The following is an 18,132-nucleotide window of genomic DNA, read 5'->3' on the forward strand; positions in this document are numbered from 1 at the left end:
TTTTTGCTTATTACCATAAGGCAGCCACAGGACTCAAAAGCACCAACTAGAACTTCACATAACCAGACTCATACATAAATGGCATGCATATTACCATTACAGACACAGGGCATTACAGCGTACGTGATTCATGAAGGCAATAGCATGAGTACATTACATAGGCTATCATATGGTACTCGAGGAAACAAAGCAGCATTGTACAACGCGCAAACTAGCAGCTGGCAGATTATTACTATCTCGCCCCGTATTTACAACCCATAAGCATAAGCGGCAAGAGGCCAATACAAGAGGCATTTCATGGCCCTAGCCTCAGCAGTAGAACATGACCCTCTTTAAATTATCCTTCAGAGCGGGAAGCTGCCTAACAACTGCACCACCAGGGGCACGAGTACCACGGGATGCTGATTGCGAACCACGGCCTACAGGGCCACTTGCCACGGAACCACTGTCAGAGGTCTCTGGCTCCATATAGAAACGGGCACGGAAGGCAGCCAGGTGAGCATAATACGCTGGTGGAACTGCAAATGCAAGGAGTGAGACAAGGATTTTAGACAGGAAGCAAGCCAGTCACACTGCGAACAACAATCCCTGGAAGAGGGTAACTTACCAATCGATACGGAGCGCGTGCACCTTGCATAACTGCACATGTGATGGAGGTTAGAAATTAACCCAAAAGGAAATTTCACAAGAGAAAGGCACACTTACGTGTAACAGAGATTGTTGGTAAGAGTCTGCAATGCATCAGCAGTAAAGTTGTTTTCATCCCATAAGACATGATAATGTGCTGGACGGCTAGTGCCCTAGAGATGGAGTACATCATAATTTGTCTGTTAGACATTATGTGGCAAACCACATGCAAGTAAATCCAGGCATTTACCTTGATGCCAGCATGGCTGCACAAGTAGAAGTCAAATTCAGTAGGATGGCAGATCTTCGAATCCACAACCGTACCTTTCAAAATGCACAGCATGGCAGAAGCGTTATTTTAGATTAATCAGCAGCAGTAAAGAATATTAGTGAAAACATATTAATGCTATGTGGCATAAGGTAATTACAAAATTTACCAGGGAGTATGTTCCCACTCCTGTCAATTGAATTCTTATCATTGTGGTTGTGAGCAAATAATCTGGTATGGTGGCGTTTCTGAACCACAACGAAAGTCACCTTTGGTTGGTAGTTTGCTTCCAGGGAGGCACAGGCCTGAGTGACACATGAGATTGTATTTAATAGTAGCATCCGCATATGCACACAGAAAACAAATTCTGATCTGGTCAAATATGTACCTTTCGGATCGCATTGAGCTCATACAACAGAACTTGATAAAATTGTCCTTCACTAACACCATCCCTGATAAGGGCAAACAAGATTGAGCTGTAGAAAAGGAGACAACACAAGTCCCAGTGTTTACTTTGAAAGTACAAACCTGTAAAATATTATTCGTTGGGGCTTCTCACCAGTTGATCTTTTAAAGGATATAAGTAGCTCCCTGCATTTTCGATGTAACAAATTAATTGTGTTATTAAGGAAAGAAAAATTGAAAAATGCATAGTAGACCTTATCATTCCACCACTACATATTACTTTCTTACGGAAAGAACAATTGGAACAATGACCAGCGCACCTTATCATTCCACCACTAACTGTTCCTCTCTGTGGATCTTGCCAAACCTTATATAAATCCTCTATCAACTCTTGCCGGTGAGCTTGAGCAGAGACTAAACCAGCATACTTTGTCACTTCTGGCCAATCTTGGGACGCCACAACCTGCAAAACAACATAAAGTTGATGGTTAACAAATTAAAGATTAACCTTCCCCAAAACAAAGGACAAGACTCATGAACAGGTAACTAGGCACTATAGCTAAAAGAATGGATTATTATTCTACTTACAGCAGCAATTGAGGGACTGCTGTCCTCGCCAGGATGAGGGTGAGTGACATCAGCACCAAATATGATTGTAGGTCTGTCAGTTACCAGAGGAATCCGCCTTGAGACTGCATCCACCAGTACAGTGTTCCTGCCCCCAACCTTGCCAAATTAAATGATGTCAACTTGAGGAACACAGAAAAAATGCAAATTGTAAAGAAAACACAGAGCTGAAGGGTTTTTAACCTTGACATTTATCTTCAGAGCAAGGTTTGCAAGAATTTGTTTGTTCATTTTGAACACCTGCTTTGTACAACAGCACTGCGAAACTATTCCAAGATCTATTTCACAGACACGCTTCAAATCACCTAGCATCAGGCAGGGAGTCAAATAATTTAGACGGAGATCTCATGTGAGCAATAATAGTGAGAATCCAACAGTAACACAGGCATCAATAGGTAGAACAAGGACTGCAGTTCTCATACCATAAAGTGAGCCGTTGTTATCAGGTAGTATTCCAATAAGCAAATCAAGTTCCTTGCGCTGGGGTCCAAGAACATTCATGGCATCATGGTACCTAGCATTCAGAGCTCTTTCCACTTGATCAGGACGTGCATTTAGAGGTGGAAGAACAGGGTCCCGAGCAAAGTCCTATTATGACCGCGCATGATATTGTTACTGTTGTGAATGAGTGGATGAAGTATAAATCCTAAAGTTCACGCTGATGCATTTATATAAGAATACTTGCCATTCCTGACGCTTGGCACATCACCGCAAGTTCATGACAGAACCCGCGAACAACACTTTCTTGCACATTGCGTGCGAAATTGACGCACATCCAGCTTTTGACTTTACCACCATTTACCATTTTCTGGATAAGGGAAAGTAAATGGACATTAAGTATTCAGGCAGAATAAATAAATAAATGCCTATGTCTCTTTGATTCATAAAACTTGTCAGTGTTTGACATAAGTATACAACTGGAGGATGCTGATTGCTGGACACAACTATATGGACTTCAAGATGCAATTAACAGTCAATCATCTGCAGCACTATTTTTCATTGTCTATCTGAGTGACATACTGTGCACTGAGACAGTCTTGTTCGCAGGTTCTGTCATGAACTTGCGGTGATGTTTCATAAAGCTAATATATGGATTTCAAGATAGTGCTAGTGATGATGTCCATATAGTTGTCCGCAAGTTCATTTAGAGGTGGTTTTCTGACTTGAATGTTTCGTAAAGCTAATATGAAACACGTTTTGGAAATGTAAGATACAAGTACACCTTTAATAGGAGCAACTGAGGTCAGAGTTTTTTTTTTTCTCGAACACGCAGGAGAGCTGCGTATCATTGTATTGAAGAGAAAGAAAGGTGCTCAAATACAAGTGCACCCCTGAAAGGAGGTGCAAACACTCCCACACACTCTTAGCTATCTAGATTAACGATCATCACAGAAAGAAGAAAACGCAACCAAAAACAAAGGCACTAAACTGGTCACAAGGCTCGAAGGCTCCTAGCACCCACCAAACAACACAGATTTACATCCTCCAAGATATTTCGTAAAACGTCTTGGGTTCGTGGTGAAACTCCATTGAGTGGCTGACAATATCACGGACGATGTGTGGTGCAGGGCTCAAGGGGGTGTGATTACTGTAAAACCGGTCATGCGGCACTATAAAACTATCTAGTTACAATAAGGGAAACTGGCCAGAGTTTGGCAGGTAAGAATCAAATTAATGATAGCACCTATCTCCCCTCCACAACTTCCCCTCCCAGTCTACAGTTGGCATTGGACTCATAACAAGAAGATGAGTAAACTTTGTTGTAACTAAATAATGTTTATGCAGTTACCTTGTTCATCATATTCCACTGACCAACTCTAGGTAAGCAATCCTTCTCTCGACCACTTTCATTGTACTTAAGCTGCATTAAGAGAAAATACAGCATAAATCATGTTAATAAAGCTATGTTTACAGGGTGAGCATCTTAATGCATCCAATTTTATGGTACTCTCTGTACAGTCCAAGAGAGGATGTGTTGCTGATAGAGCATGACAAAGGGTGAGACAAAGAAGGTCAAAATAGACAGAAATGGGGTCAACCTACCCGTGGAGCTGGTAAAATCCGTGCCTCTACTGACGCCAGATGATCACTAATCTTAATGCCAAACTCTTGTGCATAATCATCCTTATCATAAGCGTTATGTTTAACCATCTGTCCACCCAAGAAAGATAAAGAGTTGCAATGATAAATCTGAACTTGCATAAGCAACTGTGAAAACCATATGAAACCATGGAAAATAAGAAGAGACGTGCCCGAATTATATCACGCTCCCTATCACGCGGATGCTGACATGTCTCCTCCAAAAGAGCTCTTATCTGATTCTGGTTTAATCTCTTGGAGTATCTCTGTCCTTCAACTATTTTGCAGACCTGAATTTACTCAAACTATTATCAGCACATGTCCAAACGATTTTTTTTTTTTTTTTGGCAGGAATCCAAACAACATTATTTGCCAGATTTGGTCAAAAGAGTTAAACATGGAAAATTGGAAATGGAGTAGTGTTGCAGAAATTCATTACAAGAAATAAAGGATACCACTGGTTAACCACTAGGCTTACCTCCATAGGCAAGTAATTTGGACGCTGCTGATTGCCAACTTGAAGGCAAGGAAGGTAGGTGTGTTGAATGGCAAAGCCATAAGTCTCTTGGAAGTATTGTACAACTGACTTCATTGTGCCCCCTTCATCAACAGGAAAACTGTGGCACGAAGAACAATGAATCTTTTATAAGAAAGTTTACAGTAGTATAACAGGGCTTATTTGGTAAATGCTTTCGAAACTTGCATACGTTAGCTCTCGAGTCGCCTGAGTAGTTAAACCAGATATCCGATACTTTCTCCGCATGTTGCCACGATGAGTAACTTCCACCTTAACTCCTCTCAAGGCCTTCTTGATCTAGGGTGTGAACATAACAGGAGTATTCATATAGTGGTGGGACGTATGTACATATGCAAAGGAAAATCTTGTGCTAAACAAGGAAAAGGAAGAAAAGGCAGAGACTCCCATGTCAAAGTTTTTCTTAATCCATGAAAACTGCAGGCGTATACTTTTTTTCTTTGAAAGAAATTGGGGGAAGAGTGAAATAAAATGCATTTCACAACATAATGATCTAGCAATTTAAATCTACAATTATCAAATAGATTATTGCAGCGTAATTCAAACTATGTAGGTCATAAGTATTTTTGTAAGTTTTTCCATCCATATTTTTTTCTGCAAAGGCAAGATGATGTAGAATGTGACTACGGTGCTCGCATATTATAAAATCATCAAATCTTTGTTCTATTAACATCCTTAAGGAGTACTATTTTTGAAACATAACCCCAATTCTGGTTATACAAACTAAACCATAAATGCCTTTTTATTAACATTCTTAAGGACGAACAATCTGAAAGAGGATACTGTATGAAAACATCAAGAAACAACAAAAAAGAGCGCGTATTTTATTGGAACATATCCCAAATTCGATAGAACCAAAAAAGAGATATCAGATTTCATTTGAACACTGGTTTCTTGTATATCCTAACCGTTTAGATTCAATCATCAATGTTTTTTCCTTCAAAGCAATACACAAAATTTTATTTGAACACCGATTCTTCCTATGAGATGATTATATCAGGAAAAAGTTAGTTCAGTGAGAATACCTTCACACGTTCGGCGTCTGAGAGAGGCCTCGAGTGAATGTCAGAATTCAGTAGTTGCATGACAAATTCAGTTACAGGTAATGGCTCAATGAAAGCCGTTGCTGACATATCTGAAAAGACATGAAAAAACAAAATAGAAATTTAGGAGATACACGTGCTCAATATGGAAAGTGAATCATCAATTAAAGAGTGTTTAAATGCATTGTCATATACTACCAATGTTCAGTGACAAGCCATTCTGAGTAGGTCGAATGCTCTGATAAAATCCACGCCAGCTTTCTAATCCATCACCAAGGGGCTGCCTTCGGCCCAAGTCAGGTGAAAAGAACGATCGGCCAAATGGTGCATATCTGTGGGGAAACAATTTGAGAAATATCAAACTTCACTTCTTGATTCACTGCTGCTAATTATAGAATACACTAGAACTTCATTGCTACCTTGCTGAAGGTAGCTCCCGCAGCACAATATCAAGAACTTGCAATGCCTCTTGAGGAGCTTCTGCATGCCTCCCATCTAAAAACAACCCAAGGCGGTGGAGGTCGGCTCGTGCAGCAAATTTAATAACTACTTTAAAATTCCTACGTCGCCTAAATCAAAATAAAGCAGATAGTTCAGGAACAAAGAAAACATAATCGTGTGTTTGTACAGCAGAGAAAAACATATTGATGAGAAAGTCTGAACAGCAGACCTCTCGGAACCCGAGCCATTATCGTCATCAAGTAAAGTGATCTGAAATTCCTGTGAAGTAAACGGCAATGGGCCAGCTGTGTATAGGCTCTTCCTACCATCATAAGCTGGTAGCCGCCCACCCAAATAAGATCCCTTGTAAAGATTCACCAGCTCCTTGATTACGGCCCGACTAACAATCCGTGATGTAACTTCCGGAGTGATTGAGACCTGTCCAAAATAAATCAGATTGTGACATAAAATTCCACAATATATTACAAGAATGTAGGCTGCAAGTTAGAGAAATCCCAACGCACATCATACTGATGAAGATCCTTGTCTGGCAGCTCGGCAAAGAAATGGTTGGCCTTAACCAAACACCTGGTGCCAATGCTACCTTTTCCTGGGCGCAAAGGAAACCTAACTGACTTGCTTGATGATGGAATTGCAGGCACAATCTCCTGGCTTGCACTAGCCTCAGCTTGCACTGGCACTTGTTTATGCTGCTCTCTAGACTCGACAGGCAAAGCCTCTGGTGGTGATTCTGACAGGCCTGCCCGCATTGGTGAGGCTTGAGCAAGCTCATGTGGAGGTTCCATTGCTTGGCGCAGCTCGGGAGCTAAAGGGCTTGATGACTCGGTGGATGGCAGGCCAGCCCCATGCCCACCTCTACCACCACGGGGGTACTGTTGTGGCCGTGTTCCGCCACGCACCTGTCCCCTCCCTGGATACTCTCCAGGACGACCCCTTTGCTGTTGCTGCTGGGCTTCATCAACACGAGATTGACGCCCTCCACTCCGCCCCTGGTTCCCGCCACGACCTCCTTGCAGTACCTGTTGAGCATATGGGGCGCCATGAGCACGACCACCTCTCCCTGAGCCTCCTCTTCCACCAGGCTCTGGAGCCTGTGAGCCCTCACCACTACCAGGATGCTGCCTTGGCCTCCTTGACCCCATGCAAGTGACTGCAAAAGATGAGAACGAGTTGTATAAAGCATCTGAAGCAGACTTGAGTAAGCTAAGAACGTACGGTCAGAACTAAGCACAATATCAGGGAAGGTTTATCATGGGGACTGATGACCTCTTTATTCAGAAACATGTGGAACCTGTAAACTATCATGGGCTGAAGAATTCTTGGAACTTTTCACACATGATAATCAAGCAAAACGGAAGACTAGTGACTATCTCACAACTCCAGTATACCAGTGACTATAAGCCAATAGACAGCCATAATGCAGGCGACATATAACTTGATGTGTTGGTGCAAAAGGGTTTCAACTATTACGAAAGTGATTAATAAGGAGTTTGGTTTGAGGATTGAGGTGATCCATCACCACCTCATTGCTAACCCACATGTTTGGTTTGAGGGATGGAATGGGTTGATCCATCACCACCTCATTCCTCGCAAGCACATGATTAGTGTAAACATGAGGGATGGTGTCATCCCACCAAAATGGATAGGATGAAACCGTGATGGAGCCCTCATCTAAGATCCCTCAAACCAAACACCTCATAAGTGTACGATTCTGAGTAGCACAGACAGGTATCTTGGAGGCGAAAGCACATGACATGGGAGAGGATTAAGGAGTGAGACTTACAAGAGCTCAAAAGGGCTAAAATGCACTTAAATTCATAGACTCTTGGTGTTGTGATCAAACTAAGCGATGCTGCTCGAAAGTGAAAGACAGAATCGGATCCATAGCAAACGATGTGACTATACACACACAAGAAGAGGGGAAAGAGAGAAAGGAGACGAGGGTTGATGGGCAAGCGAAGAAAACCTAGAAATCATGTTCTCTTATGAAAAAAGGAAAAGAAGAAATCGAATCCTGTTTTGGTGAATGAAATAGGAGAAAAGGAAAAGGTTAGGAGAAGTCGAAATGACGCACATGGATTGGGTCCAGCGTAGGTACGAAAAAGAAGAACCCTAGAAGACTTGAATAGAGGGAAAGGGTAAAGAAGGTGAGCAAACTCGCAAATCTGCATAGGGCAAGAAAGAAAACGAGAGAGAATCGATCGATTACCTTGCTGGGCGAGCGGGGGGGGGGGGATCGAAGCGAAGCGAATGGAATGGAATCGAATCGGCGAGGAGTGGTGTGCGCGCGATGGGAAGGAAGGGGATGAGGCTATTGGAACCGGAGCAAGAAGAGGCGAGGAGACAGAAAGGGAGAGCAGGAAGCAAATTCTATATAATTAAGATTCTAGTAAAATTTTATCTATTTTATTTATTTCGTAATTTAATAATTAAATTAAAAATAAGTATCTATTGTTATAGAGGAGAAAATCTTATAAAATTGACTTTGAAAAAACAGTTTGTCTTGGTGGACGCACAGTCTACACTAGACCAGTATAGCTCTGTAGTACAGCACCCGTGGTTGGGCTGGGCCCACAAGCACTCGTGTGCACTTTTACTCACAAACAAACAATATTTCGTCTCTATCCTTCCACTGTGTTGCTTTCTTATCTTTGCTACATTCTGCACTTTAATCCCTAGCTTAGCTTATAATTACAAACAACACACACCAACAATATAACCCCTTTCAAGATGGGACCAACAACACATCATATACACCCACCCATTTTGCAACAAAATACAGAAAATGTCTTCTGGCAGTCCTTTAGGTAGAACATTAGTCACATGACTAGCTGTAAGTTACATATGGTAGACAAATTATCCCTCTATCCAACTTCTCTTTAATGAAGTGGTGATCAATCTCGATATATTTGGTCCCATCACAATGCCCTGAATTATGAGCTATATTAATAGCCACCTTGTTGTCACAATATAACATTAAGTGCTTGCTCTTCAACAATATTAATTCATTTAGAAGGATTTGCAACCACAACAACTCGTGGAGACCATGGATCATGGATCCAAATTCAACTTTTTTGCTGTAGATAATGCAACAACACTTTGTTTTTTTACATCACCATGAAACCAAATTACCTCCAACAAAGCTACAAGATCCAGAAGAGTGTTTGTCAATAGAGAACTGGTTCAAAACACCAGTGTAACATTCAACTTCCAAATTCCATTGACAACTATACAAGAGACCTTTTCCTGGATAGCTCTTGAGATGACAAGAGAGGATCTTGCACAACTTCCATATGAGATGATTTAGAATCATGCATAAATTGGCACCACTTACCGCAAAGGCAATGTTAGACCGAGTATAAGAAAGGTATGAAGTCTTTCAACTAACCTTTGATAACACTGCCAATCCGCTAGAGTTATTGTATCTTTGTTCAAGCGATGATTTTGTTCAAAAGATGTGGTTGTAGGGCGACATCCGAGCATGCTGATTTATTTTAATAAATCTATGACACACTTTCGTTTTAACAGGAAAAATGCCATTGGGACTCCAGATATTTCTATTCCAAGGAAATATCCCAATTGCCCAAAAAAATTACCTCAAATTCTTGTGCAAGGTATTTCTTTAAATCTGAAATCACATTGGAATCATTCTCAGTAACCATAATATCATCTGCATACACTATGAAGATTGATACCTTGTACATAGCATGTTTGTAGAATAGTGCATGTCATGTATTACTTTGGATACAGCCCCTTTTGAGAATTGCTTGCGTGAGCCGATCAAACCAAGCTAGTGATGATTGCTTTAATCCATACAATGAACAATGCAAACCAAGTACCTTGCAATTAGTTTGATTTGTTTCAAACCCTAGTGGAATGTGCATATATACCTCCTCATGAAGGTCACCATAAATAAAGGCATTCTTTATATCCTTATGATGGATATCGCAATGCAAATTAACTGCACTGGATAAGAGAGTTCTTAGAAAATTCATCTTACCATCAGTACAAAAGTCTTATCATAATCAATAACATATGTTTGAAACTTCTGCTATCATTTTTTAATATTTAGTTTAAAAATATAAATAATATATGCAATTTTGTTTTGAAAAATACTATCGTAATATTGCACAATTATTGGACTTTATAAAAACGTATGAAAAAAAATAATGATCAAAGGTTCAAAACACTCAATATTTTTGACAGGAGGAGTACCAGCGTACTGCTGACATAGGAGGACGGTGGGCCCCGCACATTGCTGGCATGACATGGGGCCGTACCGTACGTGGCACGCTGTTCACCACAGCCTGGCGGCTTGGTCGTCTCATGCATGCTAGGTCCTGTACGACGGACGGGAGAGGCGGGAAGAAGGATAATCTAACTCTCCATCCATTTCATTTCTTTCTATTTAAGACCATCCTCACTGGTATTCTCTTTATTTTTTTATTTTCTTATTTCTATTTTTTTTATTTCTAACGGCTCCTTTTTGAGAGATTTGTGAAGAAAAATAAGAGATAATCCTATAATAAAAAAATGAAGGTAAGAATCTCTTCATGGCAGGAAACACATAGAAAAAACATTAGAATGTTGAAAGAAACGAGAATTACTTCACAAATGAACGAGAACTGCGAAGAAATTCGGTTGAAAATAGCCTTAAAGAGATTGTGCACCATCGCTATGCATGTATACTCCATATCCGTGTTGTGCAGATGGATAGGTTGACACACTCCTAGAACTTATTACTCCATATACTATATATGTATCCCAGCTACAGCTGCCTCGATATCCTTGGTATTGTGTTATGCGCCCACTTTCTTCTTAATCATATCTCCTCCTTCTCTCTTTAATTTTGAGATTTTTTTTCCTTTTTCGTGCATGAATAATGAGAAACTGCACTCACTCGCTCACTCCATGATACTACGGCTACTGCAGCTCTGATAGTAGATGTTTAGGACAGGCCAGCAGCATCGTGTTTACCCCCGACACTAGCTAGGTATATATGGTCAAAGGTACATACCCAATTCTCTCTTTTGCTACAAACGGTGCAGAGGCATGCATGCTAACCCAACAAACTGGAGCAAGACCAAAATCTCTCCTTTGACATTTCTGATTCATTTACATGCCAAATCTATTGAAAAATGCTATGCTTGGGAGGCCATTCAAGCGACAGCAAAAAATCTTTTCCTTTTTCCCCCCTCTTTGGCAGCCCATAACAATGCGGTCCTCCGAAGAAAAAACAACAACAATCAAACTATGTGTAAATTCTAATAATCTCCAGTCAAGGGATGCATTTCTGTTAAGGCCACCCTGAACCTCAAGTGAAGCTACAGTTCCAACTTTTGGCTGCCCAACTGGCTGAGCATGATCGCCATATCCATCCCTTGAGTCATTGTTGTCATAGCCATTTCATACGGGCATTCCTTAGAGAACCCAATCTTGCCACCCTTTTTCACTTTCCTCATGCAGTTTTTCAACTTCTCATGGCATTTCACGCTCATCAGACCTATCAGCAAAAAGAAAAAAAGGATAACATGAGATAGTTTTTGCTCAGAGATTACTTTACTGGGGAACAAAACTCTCTTCAGCAGCACTTATCTTTTCTGAGACACCTTCCTTTGTTATTTTCATTTATATTTTCGTTACACTGAGAAGAAATATGATGTTAAGGGTGGGGGGGGGGGGGCTTTTCTGCATGATAAGAATTTTTATGGTTCACAATGACGAAATATATATACGAGCTTGAGGCCATTGATATTGATTAATCACCCCTCATGTCCAAATACAAAAATGAAACACATATAGGAGGAACTGCATGTTTAATTAATAAAGCAGAAATATACACCTAAATTCGCACCAAAGAGGACTCCAGCTTGGGTGGTATGGGCATACAACCACAACCATAACCAACCTCCTGTCCAAATACTGACATATCAATCCTGTCATGCATATGAATGTGCAACACATAACCATGGATTAGCAAGGGCAGTTTCTTGTGATGCCATTCTTGTATATATTTTTATGGGAATTCTTGTACATATTGCAGCTGGAAACCACTGAGTATGCCTTTTTTAAATAAAAAGATTGAAATGACAGGAGAATATGTTAACCAGTGTACCATTCACTAGTGATGAGTGACCCAACAATGCGAATCTAAATTCCCGGATCTAGATGGCAATCAACGAAGTAGGTCTAAATTCGTTCCTGAAACTAGTGCCTGCTCTAACGCAACCAATGAGCACAAGAAGCAGATGGCGCATCCAGGCATCCACAGAAAGAAATCAGTGGAAAGTTAAAAAAAAAATGCATTGGATTGAGATTGAATCGAAGGGAGGCAAAGCAACCTTTCTTGTCGACGCAGTGGTCGTGGTCGCGGCAGCAGGCATCGAGGTCGTCGCAGGGCTCCTCCCCGTCGCAGCCGCTCCAGCCCACGCCGCAGTACTTGCCGTAGCGGATCCCCACGGCTGCCGCAACAAACAGGAGCTGCATCAGACCAGATGACCACCCCAATCGAATCGAATCGAACGGAACGGAATCGGATCAGATGAGGACGAGAAAGGAGAGGGAGGGGTGACGCACAGTCGCAATTGAGGGCCGCGCAGGAGCGGCTGCAGGGTGGCGGCGGCGCTGAGGCAGCGGAGGCGAGGACGGCGAGGAGGAGAAGGACGAGGAGTGGCCATCGCGGCGACATCGGTCGTCTCTCTCGGTTCGGCTGATGGCGGACGGACGAGATCGGATCGGATTGGACGGACCGTCTCGTTTCATTGCTGGTGGGGGTAGTGGTGCTGGCCATTTGGGCCATACCTGTCAGTGTCAGTAACACAACCTAACCCCACTAAACCCACTCGCCCGCGAACGCCAAAAGGGAAACCCCTCCCCCCCCCTGACGTCGCTGACGCGTGGGCCCCCCTCACATCACCCTCCCCATCCCGCACACACCAAACAATGGCGGCGGCGGCGGCGGCGGCGGCGACCCAACCATCCTTCCTCTTCACCCGTAGGGCCCGCCCTTCCCTCGTCTCCCTCCGCGTCAGAACTGTCAATCCCGCTAAGGCCGCCGCCGCCGACCCCGCTCCGGCCTTCAAGTCCGTCACGGCCTTCGCGCCGGCCACCGTGGCTAATCTCGGCCCAGGCTTCGACTTCCTCGGCTGTGCCGTAGCCGACGCATCCCTCTCCCTCGGCGACACCGTCACCGCCACCATCGACCTCTCCCTTCCTCCGGCCACCGTCTCCATCGCCTCCGTCACCTCCCCCTCCCGCCCCCACCTCGCCGACCGCCTCTCTAAGGACCCGCTCCGCAACTGCGCCGGTGTCGCCGCCATCGCCGCCCTACGCGCCCTCGGCGTCCGCTCCCACGCCGTCTCCATCCACCTCACCAAGGGCCTGCCCCTCGGCTCGGGCCTCGGCTCCTCTGCGGCCTCCGCCGCCGCCGCCGCCAAGGCAGTCGACGCCCTCTTCGGCTCCCGCCTCCACCGCGACGACCTCGTCCTCGCCGGCCTCGAATCCGAGAAGGCGGTCAGCGGCTTCCACGCCGACAACATCGCGCCCGCTATCCTCGGCGGCTTCGTCCTCGTCCGCAGCTACGACCCCTTCCACCTCATCCCGCTCTCCTCCCCGCCCGGCCTCCACCTCCACTTCGTCCTCGTCACCCCCGACTTCGAGGCGCCCACCAGCAAGATGCGCGCCGCATTGCCCAAACAGGTCGCTATCCAGCAGCACGTGCGCAATTCCAGCCAGGCAGCGGGCCTTGTGGCTGCCGTGTTGCAAGGGGACGCCGGGGTCATTGGCTCCGCAATGTCCTCTGACGGCATCGTCGAGCCGACGAGGGCACCCCTCATACCTGGCATGGCCGCGGTCAAGGCGGCGGCTCTGGAAGCTGGAGCACTGGGCTGCACCATCAGTGGAGCAGGGCCAACAGCTGTGGCTGTCATTGAGGAGGAGGGCAAGGGGGAGGAGGTTGGCCGGAGGATGGTCGAGGCATTCTGGAGCGCAGGCAAATTGAAGGCAACAGCCACCGTCGCTCAGCTTGATAGGCTTGGTGCCAGGGTTATCTCCACCTCTAGTTTTGAGTAGCAAGGTACCTACACAACCCCCCCCCCCCCCCTCTCTTTGTGTGTTTGTATACCTGTTATTACGACAAGGAATATGTTTGTATGATTCAATGTGATACATGTATAACATGTACAGAACATGTACCTATTTCCTGATATCACCTTATATCCTAAATAAGCTCACTAGATTCTCTACTGGTTTGTTTCAACTATGAAAAAGAAAAAACCGGAACCTTTGGGTGTATGATCAAGTTCTGTTTCATGTGAAATGTTAAATAAAAATTTCTGGAAATTGGATTGCTGGCGCAAATTCGTGGACTTCAGAATCAGACTAGCATGATGCAATTTATCTTGATAGTGTATGATCAAGTTCTGTTTCATGTGAAATGTTAAATAAAAATTTCTGGAAATTGGATTGCTGGCGCAAACTCGTGGACTTCAGAATCAGACTAGCATGATGCAATTTATCTTGATGTGCAATATGTATCATCTCCTGTGATTGAAAGGTTGCATTTTCAATTTTCTTGTTCCATAGATAGCTCAAAGTTTATAAATCTAAAATGTGTGAAGCTTTTAGCTTGATGACATTAGGTCACTCTAGTGATGAGCTGCGCCGTTTGGAAGTTATTACCTGTTGTGCACACAAGTTGACTTTTGGTGTTTCTTGTTACGATATTGTGAAACTTATCCTAGTTCTGAATTTCTTTGCTTGTAGTGAAATCGAAATATTTAGTGTGATACAAAAGGGTATGTTTTCTGGTATATCGTGCATTTTGATTATTTCTGTTCACAGTGTTTACTTGTTTACCTTTCTGCTTTCCACTGTTACATGATCATGCTAGCTCTCTATGAAGCATGTCGAGTTTGCCAATGGTTTTACTGAGTTGCAAACTTAGTCATATTTGCGCCATTTCTGTCTGCAGATTTCGGAGGTCTCCAACATTGCACTTGTAATTCTATCTGGGGATGCTTGGTGTCCCAAGGACACTACTGGGATCCCAGGGACTGCTTCTTTTTGTATCTTTTGTCTCCGTTTTTGTATTTTCTGGCTTTGCTAAGTACTTTGGTCGGTTGTGGGTTCTGAGGTAGCAAACTGCCGGGCATGTGCTCCCTTGATTGCAATAAGTTAGTGATTGCGACATCGCCTCGTTAGGAGATGTGGAAACACCATTCGACATGATTCTTGGCATAATAATCTGTGTCGACCTCGTTGTAATTTGGGCTGATTTCCTCATGCAATGAATAAAAAGCAGTCGATTTGCGGTCTTTACCGAACTATTGGAAGTTGAGATGAGTGATTTTCATGTCCCCATTCACTACTGTATAGGATTTTGGTCCTAGCATTGTGGGTTTACTGTTAATTTACGAGGATATGTATGTTTAGCCACTGCAGCTAGCTTTACAGAGGGATTTTAGTGGACTCCAAAATCAATTATTCGATCAATCTGCTGCAGTGACTGCCTGCAGGAGGACTGGAAATCCCCGTCGACCGACCTTGGCCAGAGATACATTACACACAGCTCTGATCCGATTAAGGGTGTTGCAGGAGGATGGACATGAAGATGGTGGACCAGACAGTGAGTGCCAAGGCGGCGACGAGGTACGTCCACAGGAAGATCACCGAGCACTCCTCTTGCCCGACATCGTACAGTTGAGCCATTGTGCCTGCGACATGATTGGCATCTCTGTCAGATCAGTACAGTACGTTCTATATGTACATAACAAGTGGAGTTGAATAATGCATTCTGCAAAGCTAGCTGCTTCTTCTTTTTGGTTGCAACCTGGCAGGCTGACAGTAGAGCAGACTGAGATATATGGTATGGAACTTATATTACCGATGCTCATTGCAGGCGGGAGAGTAAACTGGATCATGAGCATGTATTGGTACAGCGGATCAGGCGGCAGGAACCCCATCTCACGCGCAGCCTTCACCACCACTATTCCGGTCACCGGCAGGATCACATACCGCACACCGATGATTGCCGCCACCACTGCCGGTGGCACCGCTGTCTTGCGCACACCTGCAGGTCAGATCATCATCGCTCAGCATTCGCGCATCAGTAAGATCACTGAATTTCGTATATAATAGATTCAGCTGGTCCACGTGCTTTATATGTAAGCTAGCTTGGGCACGCAATTAATTACCTTTTGTCAAGTTTCCTCCTAGAATGAGAGTAACACAAGGGATTGTGCCATCTCTACAATTTCACAACAAAGGTTAGAATAGAAACCCAGCAGAAAATGGTCGTATTACTTCATCTACTCCAGCCAAACATACCCTAATAGCTTGAGGGAGTTGTGCACAGCTCGTAGGGGGGCGTTGCTGCCGACAAATACAGACTTGAGCCAGGGCACTGCACCAACGACCAAGCCTATCACCTGGCGGGGGGAAGGGAAACAAAGAAAGGAAACGGACTTGATTAGTTAGTGGCCTGTCCTTCCTCCGTAACTTTGGCAATAACATGCATCTCCTTGCTGGTTTTGCAGCAGATGGATGGATAGCAGGGATGGATAAGCAAGTAAGCTTACTGCACCGATCGTAGGTGGCGCGGTTAACTCCTCGAGTATCTGGAGCGTGCCTTCTTTCAGCTTCTCCCACAGGTTATTGTTGCTTTTACCACTCAGGCGATAGCTCGACAGCAATGGAAGTAACTGCATCGCCTCGCATTGCAGGTAAATTTGCAGGTAAATAAGCCATCAAGCACCGACTGTGGATTTGAGGGAGAAGGACATCAGAACTCACAATTTGGTGTTGCATTATAATTTTGTCCTGGACAGATTCGGGCGATGGCGAGATGACGTCGTCCTCATCGTTCTTGTTCCAGCAGCTGGGCACTTGGTCTTGGGCAACCTCCTCCTCTGACAAGGAAGCAGCTGAGTGGTCGTCCTTGGGAGGATCAACCAAGCAAGTCGCATCAGCAGCGAAGTTTGCCCGTTTCATCCTGCGGTATATTTGGCCGGACCTCTTCATCACGCTGTGCGTGTGCGTCCAGATGTAGAATCCACCGAGCTGCACACGCGGAGTTCCTTACTTACTGGTGAGCCAGCAAATGGAGCTGATCAGTGGATCAGTTAGTTAGATTTACATACCGCCATGGAGAAGGAGGCGTAGGAGAGGCCGCGGCGAGTGCAGATGGTCTTGTTGCCGAAGGGACCGGGATTGCCATCATGCTCCTCGCACACGGCCGGGATCACTATCAGCAGCAGGTTGCCCAAGTTCGCTTCAATAATATGGAGATGATTCATTCATTCCTATATGAATGAATTTAACAGAATCATCACCAGCAGAGCAGACAGAGAGACAGACATACCGGCAGAGCAGGATGCAATGACCAATCCCCTGAGGTGGTGCGGTGGCCTGAGGACGAGCACCGCCAGCCACCCAAGAACCCCTCCCACGAGGAAGATGATGCCGATGTTCACCAGCATGAACCACCTGCATGAAGAATCACCATATGAAGGAAGGAAGGAAGGATCACCATATATATGGAAGGAGGAGAAGAAGGTAGCGTACCATACCAGGAGATGGCGTCTTGGAGCGTGACGGTGGTGGCGAGGCTGGCCAGGATGAGCGCGGGCGTGAAGACGGCGTAGACGAGGCGGTTGATGTCGGCGCGGGCGGTGGGCGTGAGGATGTTGCAGCAGGCGCTGGCGAGGTAGGCGCCGGCTAGGGCGACGAGCAGCACCTCCGCCACGGGCATCGACGCCAGCGCCAGCAACGACAAGAACCTCATCGTCCAAGCATCCAAGGATCGGAGACAGCAGTAACTAGGCTAGGCATTCATAATTCACCACCACATGCAGCAGTAAAGCTAGCTAACTAGCTTCCTTGCTGGAGTAGAGCTCAGTAGCTGCCACAGAACATGACCGACACAATTATTTGTTTCAAGGTACTGTGACAGGAGGGCGCACATGCAGTGCAATTATTTGATAGTTTTTGGGTTGGAGAAGATCTCTGTTGGTGTTGGGCCTTTCTCTAGCATATTTAACAGAATCAATCGTGACGATGGGCTGAAAAAGGCCGATCCATCCAGCCTT

General features: G+C 44.6%; 4 protein-coding genes across 7 annotated transcripts; 1 reads left to right on the top strand and 3 right to left on the bottom strand.

The window, feature by feature from the left end:
- Window positions 1–53: 53 nt before the first annotated feature.
- On the bottom strand, window positions 54–8,415 carry LOC133920170 (protein argonaute 1C-like). 2 transcript variants are annotated; one of them, XM_062364871.1, is made up of 23 exons: window positions 8,256–8,415; window positions 6,550–7,196; window positions 6,255–6,463; window positions 6,004–6,153; window positions 5,783–5,916; window positions 5,567–5,676; window positions 4,714–4,820; window positions 4,485–4,623; window positions 4,180–4,296; window positions 3,971–4,078; window positions 3,717–3,788; window positions 2,613–2,735; window positions 2,350–2,515; window positions 2,111–2,232; window positions 1,889–2,026; window positions 1,621–1,763; window positions 1,424–1,486; window positions 1,284–1,347; window positions 1,065–1,200; window positions 878–951; window positions 706–800; window positions 608–639; window positions 54–518 (listed from the first exon to the last, which is right to left on the bottom strand). In XM_062364871.1, exons 2-23 carry the CDS (start codon window positions 7,186–7,188, stop codon window positions 310–312), a joined length of 3,150 nt encoding a protein of 1,049 aa, XP_062220855.1. In that variant the 5' UTR covers window positions 7,189–7,196; window positions 8,256–8,415; the 3' UTR covers window positions 54–309. The 2 variants fall into 2 exon arrangements, with proteins under 2 accessions (XP_062220855.1, XP_062220856.1); XM_062364872.1 differs by lacking the exon at window positions 8,256–8,415 and adding an exon at window positions 7,830–7,994.
- A 2,710-nt stretch (window positions 8,416–11,125) lies between these two features.
- LOC133920176 (probable phospholipase A2 homolog 1) lies at window positions 11,126–12,905 on the bottom strand. Its single transcript, XM_062364885.1, has 3 exons — window positions 12,623–12,905; window positions 12,388–12,507; window positions 11,126–11,549 (listed from the first exon to the last, which is right to left on the bottom strand). Exons 1-3 carry the CDS (start codon window positions 12,843–12,845, stop codon window positions 11,371–11,373), a joined length of 522 nt encoding a protein of 173 aa, XP_062220869.1. The 5' UTR covers window positions 12,846–12,905; the 3' UTR covers window positions 11,126–11,370.
- Window positions 12,906–12,936: 31 nt separating this feature from the next.
- LOC133920174 (homoserine kinase-like) lies at window positions 12,937–15,758 on the top strand. 2 transcript variants are annotated; one of them, XM_062364883.1, is made up of 2 exons: window positions 12,937–14,120; window positions 15,641–15,758. In XM_062364883.1, exon 1 carries the CDS (start codon window positions 12,989–12,991, stop codon window positions 14,114–14,116), a length of 1,128 nt encoding a protein of 375 aa, XP_062220867.1. In that variant the 5' UTR covers window positions 12,937–12,988; the 3' UTR covers window positions 14,117–14,120; window positions 15,641–15,758. The 2 variants fall into 2 exon arrangements, with proteins under 2 accessions (XP_062220867.1, XP_062220866.1); XM_062364882.1 differs by lacking the exon at window positions 15,641–15,758 and adding an exon at window positions 15,018–15,372.
- On the bottom strand, window positions 15,127–17,828 carry LOC133920173 (protein PIN-LIKES 7-like). Of its 2 annotated transcripts, none has more exons than XM_062364881.1 (9): window positions 17,614–17,828; window positions 17,406–17,530; window positions 17,185–17,288; window positions 16,838–17,104; window positions 16,624–16,746; window positions 16,373–16,473; window positions 16,240–16,292; window positions 15,930–16,115; window positions 15,127–15,759 (listed from the first exon to the last, which is right to left on the bottom strand). In XM_062364881.1, the coding sequence occupies exons 1-9, from the start codon at window positions 17,826–17,828 to the stop codon at window positions 15,626–15,628; spliced, it is 1,308 nt and encodes a 435-aa protein (XP_062220865.1). In that variant the 3' UTR covers window positions 15,127–15,625. The 2 variants fall into 2 exon arrangements, with proteins under 2 accessions (XP_062220865.1, XP_062220864.1); XM_062364880.1 differs by having other exon boundaries at window positions 17,185–17,315.
- Window positions 17,829–18,132: the final 304 nt, after the last annotated feature.

This window comes from Phragmites australis, chromosome 5 (genome assembly GCF_958298935.1).
Source record: "Phragmites australis chromosome 5, lpPhrAust1.1, whole genome shotgun sequence".
NCBI lineage: Eukaryota > Viridiplantae > Streptophyta > Magnoliopsida > Poales > Poaceae > Phragmites > Phragmites australis.

Excerpts from the sequence above, each read along its gene's own strand:
- LOC133920170 (XM_062364871.1), bottom strand. The coding sequence starts at position 7,188 with ATGGGGTCAAGGAGGCCAAGGCAGCATCCTGGTAGTGGTGAGGGCTCA. Across the intron at positions 5,677-5,782 it reads TGGCTTGTCACTGAACATTG|ATATGTCAGCAACGGCTTTC; the intron begins GTAGTATATGAC and ends ATGTCTTTTCAG. Across the intron at positions 1,764-1,888 it reads GCAGTCCCTCAATTGCTGCT|GTTGTGGCGTCCCAAGATTG; the intron begins GTAAGTAGAATA and ends GTTGTTTTGCAG.
- LOC133920176 (XM_062364885.1), bottom strand. The coding sequence starts at position 12,845 with ATGGCCCAAATGGCCAGCACCACTACCCCCACCAGCAATGAAACGAGA. Across the intron at positions 12,508-12,622 it reads CGCGGCCCTCAATTGCGACT|CCGTGGGGATCCGCTACGGC; the intron begins GTGCGTCACCCC and ends TTGTTGCGGCAG. Across the intron at positions 11,550-12,387 it reads CCACTGCGTCGACAAGAAAG|GTCTGATGAGCGTGAAATGC; the intron begins GTTGCTTTGCCT and ends TTTTGCTGATAG.
- LOC133920174 (XM_062364883.1), top strand. The coding sequence starts at position 12,989 with ATGGCGGCGGCGGCGGCGGCGGCGGCGACCCAACCATCCTTCCTCTTC.
- LOC133920173 (XM_062364880.1), bottom strand. The coding sequence starts at position 17,828 with ATGAGGTTCTTGTCGTTGCTGGCGCTGGCGTCGATGCCCGTGGCGGAG. Across the intron at positions 16,293-16,372 it reads AACTCCCTCAAGCTATTAGG|AGATGGCACAATCCCTTGTG; the intron begins GTATGTTTGGCT and ends GTGAAATTGTAG. Across the intron at positions 15,760-15,929 it reads CCCGCCTGCAATGAGCATCG|GCACAATGGCTCAACTGTAC; the intron begins GTAATATAAGTT and ends ATCATGTCGCAG.